We start from the raw sequence: 8,364 nt of genomic DNA on the forward strand, positions 1-8,364 counted from the left end.
CTTGTATGGCCAATCAATCCAAATACCGTCCATACCTCATCCATATTATTAAAGTCATAATCTGATTTTCAGTATTAGATTAGTCACAATCATGCTTCAGTTCATGGTAGGCCAAAATAATAATACTGCATCCCAACTTGAAGCTGACCTAGCATATATCATATATGTTTCTTATATGACCAACCTAAATGCCGCCCACCCCATCAATTATATTAAGTCATGTTTTTTCTTTCCTCACACAGCATAATATTTATAATTAAGCATCAATTAATCATAATCTATGGAATACCAAATCAACAATGTATAATACTCATACCAATATATATAAGATATATGATATCATGTAGGTGCATCTATATATTACACAGATGATCATGTTGAAAAATCCTTATCTCTATCAATGATTGACTCAAATATAATAATTGATAAATTTTTTGATCTACGAACTTGGAGATAAGATATTCCACTTGTCATCTTGTACAGTCAGTCACACCTCTATATAATCAAGATCAAACATAAAAATCATAGATGATTAAAAATGATAGAAATTTATGGTAAATGATCCTAACTTTGTAAGTTCATAACTAGGGCTGACAATTTGTATTCACAGATCATAAATGGGTCAACTCATTTTCGACACGAACCCATATAAGCTAAATCTGAACATGATCCATTTATTAAACGGGTCAAGATTTACAATCCGCACACGGCCTACTTAATAAATGGATCATCCACATAAATATGATTATTAAATGGAACATGTCGGATTGACATGAACATGACCCGTTTATGATATGATTGTGAAATTATAAAGATATATCTAGTTCAATAAATTTAATAACAATGCAAATAATATAATAATACAAGTATACAATTGGTAACAAAATAACATGAAAAATCCATCCATCCATACTAATATAACCATGAAAAATCTATAAATAGTTTTTATACAATATTAAACAGTTCTTATCATAACTTATGGTTATGGAGGAAGATGTGTTTGTGTTAGAGTTTGAGAGAGAGAGAGAGAGAGAGAGAGAGAGAAACGGTAGAGAAGGAATGAGTTTGAGAGTGTGTTTGTTATGTTTATATTTTATGAAGTTAGGACTATCTTAAAGTTTTTCAAAAAATAATCTTATCTTTTAAAAATTTTATAAAAATATTAAACAGATTAGGTGGGTTGGATTCGCATTCATGGGTCAACCTGTGAACTCATATGAATTTTATGGGTTGTAATCGTGTCAACCTGTTTTTGATTCGAACCCGCACAAACCCAATCCGAATTTATATTTTTTGTGTCAGTTCCGTATCGTGTTCGTGTGTCATGTCAAAAATTGCCAGCCTTATCATGACCCCTCCCAAGATTAACTATTCAATTGAAATATACCTAAACATCTGACCCTCGACTAATCTATTGAATTTTTAGAGAAATAAATCCATGAAGAGAGAAAAAATTATAGAGAGAAACTCATAGAGAAAGAAAGTAGAGAGAGAAAATAAATGAAGAGAGGGAAGGAAGAGAGAGAAGAGAGAGAAACTCTCTCACTTTTTCTTTTTTTTCTTTTCTTTCTTTGTTTCTTTCTCTTCTTTTTTTTTTTTCTTTTGTGTTTCCTTTACTTGGAAGAATAGAGGTGGAAGATTTTAGGGACCACCTCTCCCCCATACATGTGATCCCCAGTGGTGGCGGCGACTTGTCCCTATCCTGCTGGCTGCACCGACCCCCGACAACTCGAGCACAACAAGTTCGATGCTGGCGGCTAGTCAGAAGGAAGAAAAAAAAGGAGAAACAAGGGATGGCCCTATTTTAATATTAATCTGGCACCTCACTGGCCTAAATCCTAACAACGGCAATCCCCTTAGAGATCGGAAGAAAGAATAAAGGGAGATCTAGGCTTTATCTTGGCTCCAATGAGATTGTATGGTCGGTTTGTCAAAAAAATCTTAATGACCCTCCACAGAAAATCAAGAAAAAAATTGAAAAATTTCTTACTGACGATGGATAGGGTTTGATGGCAAAGTGGCTAGGAAAGGGAGAAGACTCTTATGGACCAAGCTTCCTAGGGTTTGGCTGCCCTAGGACCACTTGTCTTAGCTAGAAATAGAGAAGAGGAAGACTTTCAATCCTCTACCTCACATGCACAGCACATAGGATTTTTATATTTTTTGGATGCTTTTTGATTCATGCGGAAAGAAAACAAAACCTAATAGGTTGGGTCCTTGGAATTGGGTAGTTAATGCCTCCCCTTTCATCTATCTATATGTACATATGCGCACATGCCTGCACATGCACACATCCACACATTATCAAGTGAACTAATAAATTTCAGCATAAATCTTCTTTCTTTGAAAAGATTTTTTCTTTTTTGGTACAAATTTTTTTCTTTTTTATAACATCTTTTTTGAATGAAAACTACCCACTCCCATCCCAAGATCCACGACCAAAAAGGAAAAATAAAGAAAAGAAGAATAAATGCTTTTGCTTCATGTATAGGGTTGGAACTAGGTTTGGACCGATCCGAGGTCCATCTTGTTGGCCTGACTTCAGGTTAGGCTTCGGACTAACCTGACTTAGATCAAAAATAATTCAAGTCGAGCTTGGACCTAATTATAGAGCACGTTTATTTTTCAGATCAGGCTCGGATATATCTTTAGTTGAGCCCTAAGTCTAGCTCAATCAAAAATTCGATGATGCACTACGGTGAATAACACGCCACATTATCCCCTGTATCTCACGGTGAATAACATGCCACGTTAACCCCCTATATTTCACTAGTTTCTAATTGCGTGCTATCCACCATGCATATGCTCCGAGATTTGCTCCGATAGATGACCAATATAAGGATCAAGTATTTGGAGGCGGCTCTGAACCAGGACGTCCGCTACTTCGACACTGAGGTCTGCATATCTGACGTCATCTATACCATCAATGCTGGCATGGAGAAGCTGTGGGCACGGTGGGTTGGGGGGGAGGTGGTTGTGGTGCGGAGAAGCTGCGGGCATCATGGGAAGAGGAGCCATAGGTGGAAGGAGGTGAAGGAGCCATGGGTAGGGGGACAATAGGCGTGGGGGGGCGGGGGGGTGGGGGGAGGAGGACCGAGGGTGGAGAAGCCACAAGCGTGGGGCCAGAGGGGGTTGAGGAAGGGAGACCGAGGGTAGAAGAGCCACGAACGGACGGAGGAGCTACTGGTGGCACTGGAGGTAGGTACGGAGAAGCTACATATAGAGGGAGATGGAAGAGCCGTGGGAGGATTTGTTGAGGTTAGGGCTTAGCCTTTTCTTTTTATTTTTTTCAATTTTTTAAAAAAGAAAAGAGAGATGGCTAAAATTTTAATTAGGCTACCCCTATTGGGTTCGGGTCGGTCTTGGGCCCGAGCTCGCTGGAATTTTTAAAAACTTTCGGGCTAAAGCCTGGCCCAAAGCCTGAAACGAAGTTTCGAGCAGGAGTGTGGCCCAGGTCGGCCCGGCCCATTTCCAGCCGTATAATCATATATGGCAATTAGACTTCCTCTAAAGCAACAACATTGGTAAATATGACACCAATATCACTCTGATATTTTTGATTGCCTTGCATCTTTCTTTTCCTTTGTCTTTTTTTTTTTTTTCTCCAAGCATTCATATTGTTAAGTTACATTAGACGCATCTTTATGGGCCTGAAGCCTTATCATGCACGCTTAAACCTGAAATTACAGCTGAAGCAACTCCTCCAAAAAAATTAATAATAAGGGGCAGCCGAAGCCCCGATCAAATTGGGGTACAGCAGAAAGCTTATCTAGCTAGCTGGCTCAAGGCCTATGTTATCTAGGAACCAACTCCAGGAAGCTAAAATGTTGTAGATCTTCAACCTACTGATTCAGCATACTAAGAGCCTGTTTGGATATTTATAAGGGCTGTTTGGATATTCCTATAGGATTATACTGAAAATCCTGCAACATTTTTAGCCATCCCTATTTTTGGTGCAAATGCCAGATAATCTCTTATTCTTTTTCTATTGGAGAAGTGCATCTTTCGGTGGAACGGAGCACTTTTGTTGATGCTCAAGAGAGTCATCGCACATTGCTTAACCCCAAGCAATTTTAAAGCAGTGGCACCACATCCCTCTTTTTTAAGTTCAGAACATTTTAAAGCATTCTCTCATTGATTCTGAATCCCTAAGGCCTTACTAATGAATAAAGCTAAACCCATAGAGCCATGCTGAACAAACTCCATGCTCTTCTAAAATCATACATGAAACAGGAGTTTCGCGATCTTCCATTGACACGACATCCACAACTTCTCAATGGAGATTAAATCCCAGAGATGATATATTAGTCAGTAGTGATTTTAGCAGGAAAGCTGAAGGAAAAACTTTTTTTATCCATTGATTCCAGTTTTGCTTACACTAACGTGTCACTGAATCATCTCCAGCCACTACTCCATCTTTTATGAAGTGATTAATACCACCCAGTATACAAACAAAACCCCGTGTTGGTTGCTTCTGGACTAATACTGTACCAGTTCAGGTATGAGCTTGAGCAAGAACGAGAGCTCACGCTGTGAAAATTTAGGCCTTGTCCCCTCCTTAATCTGCTCCTCTCCTTCCTCGGTGGCTGGTCTGGTGAAATCTGAAACAGCTTCTGTGATCTCTTTAACCAGGTCAACAATTACACCATTGATTCCCATCAGATGCTGCATGTAAACAGCTTCAGGAACATTGCTGCACATGAATTGTAAAGACATCAGCAACCACGAAGCTGGATAGAACAAAGCATGAGCCATGTTAACAAGCTAGAAAAAAAGGCTTACTTGAGCTGGCCATATGTCAGAAGGGAAAGATTGGAATCTTTGATTCTGGCTATTGTCGATGGATTTCTGAAGACTCCCCTGACTTCTGAAACAATGCCTTGCAAGCCACATGCCGAGCATAATTTGATGGCCTCATCCAATGAGTTTCTTCTCACATCTTCGAAGGTTTCAGTCCCAGCCTCAGTGAGGAAAAACACCTAGACCAAGAATCAAAAACACTGTTATAACAAAACCATATCGCCTTTAATATAGTTTTCTTATCCCCTTACACATATTTTTAGCACATTTTGGCTGGTCCTGATTCTTATCATACTCTCAGAAAACAAAATAGTTACTTCTTACTAATATGTGATAATGATGGATATTTCCCATCCTTCTTTCTTAAAAAGGGACTAAGACATACAAGATCTACTTACAGGATAAATGCTCTGCAGTTTCCTAATTAGCTGTGCTGCATCAGGTTGGAAGGTTGAGAAGATGATGGGCCTATCATTGGCATACTCAAAAACTACCTGACCAACATAATTGAGAAAAAAATTGGAAATATCCATTAACAATTTTGAATTGTGGAGTATTAAGCTTTCTAACAATAGATTTACGACCGGAACATGAAATGAACTAAAGAAACCATACCTGCAAGACGGCTTCAAGAGCATGAGTAAGCTCTTCTTCTCGGTAAACAATGTAGTCATCAAATTTTAGCTCGATGTTGAAACCAATATGGGAATTAACCCTCTGAAATGCCTCTTGCAATGTGCAAAAAGAATCATCATCTTCTACAATCCAACTCAAAACTCTCCCATCTTTAGCCTTTCTAAACAATGATTTCCCCACCTGAAGTCCCATGCATTCCCCAAAATAAATAACTAAATAAAAACATCATATATTGAGTTCTTTGATTTAAACAGAGGATTAATACAGAAGATATAGTGAGAATTACCTTCCCATTCTCTCTTTGAGGCCCATAGGACAGGAATTCCTCCAAGTAGAGATCTGTCACCCGCCTCTCGGATATATTTCCCTACATAGTCCAAAGGCAATAGAATGTGTCAAGAAAATGAGTTGAAAAATAGTTTGGCTTAAAATGAACCAAGAGTTCAAAAGGCAGAGACAAACTTACATTTTCTTCTGTAAGGACCATGTCATCGTGAAAGATGATCGGGCATCCATCTCTGGTCACCTACAAAATGACATCCATGGTTCTCCTCTAAGGTTCTTCACCCAACCAATTTACTTTTTTAATTAAAAAAACAAGACAGAAGAAAAAACAAAAAGATAGATCAATCAGTTCTGTGAACACAGGATGATGAAAATTGTGGAGATTGAGAGGAAGGAAAATAGCAATTTGGTTCGACAAATTTGATAAACTTGCTACTCATGAAGAACGAAGACTATTGAAGGGTATTAAGGCCAAGCAAATGGACCATATTCCATATATGTATGGATCCTAAATAACAAATAGACAGAATCATTATTTCCACATCAGCTAGAATAATAAAGGCACAAAGAATATGCTTGGATTCAAATAATTGACAGTAACAATAACCATAACCATCAAGTGTTTTCCCAAGTTAGTGGACATATTTTGCAAGAAACCAAAATGCGCAGTATGACAATTTCCACGACACCAGACTTTCTCTCTCTAGTCTCTAGGTGTTACTTGGGATGGCAACCTCAGACTCATCAGACAGCAAAGACATATTTCGGTGCCTTTTTTTTTGAAAGACAGATTCCAATGTTGAAGCATCAAATAAAGAATCTTATTCCTTCCTTGTTAAACACTTCATTGAAGCATCTTTTATCACTAGCATAATAAATCAAGATCAAACTATTTTTGATAAAAAAAAAAACCATAGGACATGTTTTCCATTCTTCAATATGTATTAATGCATAAGCAGAATGTCCAATAATAAAATGAGAAGAAGCCACTGTCATGCCCCGAACCCATCATCTGAGCCAACGATGTGGCAACCACTTTAAAAATTCATCCTCTTTCTTCCTTTGTAGAGTTAATATTACTTTATCTTCAAATCATCTTTCTTCTGGGTGACAACCTCTTTTTTCCCATTAAAACCATTAAAAAAACCACATTTTTCTTCTTTTTCTATTTCTGAAAAGTAAGATTCAAAGTTTCATAACGCTAGCTATTCTAAATCTAGTATCCATGTTTTACCAAAATATATATCATCTATTTGCACTACAAATGAGTCAATTTCTCATCAGGCCGAAATAAGACCACGCACCACCATACAGCTGCGCTTTATGATGTGCGAGCTAAGAAAATCATGCCAGCTCGAATCATAAAGCAATGAGCTGCATGGCTTGTGATACGTCTGAGAAGCCCACCAACAGGATTGACCGGTGGGTCAACCACCGGAGAAGATTCCGTGGTCCTCCGCACCATCACATGTTCCCTCCCCGTATCCGACGGCAGTAATTGCGACACGACGCACTCCAACATCCAAAATCGGACCACGTGAACGTTCACGGTCTGACCCGGGACCGGCCGCGTTCTCCGGTGCGGTCTGAAATCACGTGACAAGCCCTTCTTTGTTATTTCTTTATTTATTAACCTAACAACTTTCCTCCGATCGGTGCGGGGAGACCAATAAGTCGGCCCACGCAATTAAAGACCCGGCAAGTTAAAGTGAAAGAGGGGAAAGAACTCGGCTGCGAGAAAGAAGCCCAACAACGGTACGGTAAAGAAAACAGAAGCAAGAGACGAGCGTCGGAGATCGCGAAAAAGGCCAACGGCGTCGTACCTGGACGTCGAACTCGACCAAGTCGATGGGGAAGCTGGCGGCACGGTTGAAGGAGAGGAGGGAGTTCTCCTTGACGGCCGTCATCCGCCGGTCCGGCGACTCCAGCGCGTTCATGCCGCTTCCCCGGTGGCCCAACACGGTGAACGCCGCCGCCTTCCACGGCGGTCGCACCACCTTCGCCCCTGTAATCCCCCAAACCAATCCAATGGTTCAGATATCCAGATCAGATCAGATCCAAGAAAGTGAAGAAAGATAAAGAAAGAGAGACAGAGAGAGAGGGAGAGAGATGGCACCTTTCGGAAGGCGGGCGGAGGAGAGGGCGACGGAGGGGCTCTCCGGGACCTGGTCGAGATTGGGGACGTTGGAGACATGGACGGCCTTGAGAGCCATTGCGGACAATATCAACAAATCGGGGGCAAAAGAGAGGGGATTTAGGTTAGGGTTTTGGGAGCTCTTGGAGGACTCTCGGTGAGGCGGAGGAGGAGCCCGGACGAGGGGTCTTTAAAGGACGAAGGAGAGGGAGTTGACGGTGGGGTTTATGCTGTCGGATATTCTCGTGGGGGCCAGCTTCCGCCCCCTCGGAATTCCAACGTTCTTGGGAGCAAGAATATTCCGTTAGAATAAACGGCAGGCAGGCTCCACTATTCCATCCCGTTTTGGAGGGAAGCCGGTGTGCTTTTGTATGCGTGCGTCTGCATAAAGATCAACGATACGAATACCAGATTATCAAATTTGGACGGTAGATATAATGATGGCACAGAATTTTGTATGCATGTGGTGGTAAGGTAGGATTTATGGTGGATGGTCGGGATTTGTAATA

General features: G+C 40.4%; 1 protein-coding gene across 1 annotated transcript; it reads right to left on the bottom strand.

Moving 5' to 3' along the window:
• Positions 1 to 4,333: 4,333 nt before the first annotated feature.
• LOC105048963 (glycerophosphodiester phosphodiesterase GDPD1, chloroplastic) lies at positions 4,334 to 8,026 on the bottom strand. Its single transcript, XM_010928465.4, has 8 exons — positions 7,838 to 8,026; positions 7,545 to 7,726; positions 5,903 to 5,962; positions 5,723 to 5,803; positions 5,416 to 5,616; positions 5,199 to 5,294; positions 4,783 to 4,979; positions 4,334 to 4,693 (listed from the first exon to the last, which is right to left on the bottom strand). Exons 1-8 carry the CDS (start codon positions 7,932 to 7,934, stop codon positions 4,480 to 4,482), a joined length of 1,128 nt encoding a protein of 375 aa, XP_010926767.1. The 5' UTR covers positions 7,935 to 8,026; the 3' UTR covers positions 4,334 to 4,479.
• Between the last annotated feature and the right edge of the window lie 338 nt (positions 8,027 to 8,364).

This window comes from Elaeis guineensis, chromosome 7 (assembly GCF_000442705.2).
Source record: "Elaeis guineensis isolate ETL-2024a chromosome 7, EG11, whole genome shotgun sequence".
Lineage (NCBI taxonomy): Eukaryota > Viridiplantae > Streptophyta > Magnoliopsida > Arecales > Arecaceae > Elaeis > Elaeis guineensis.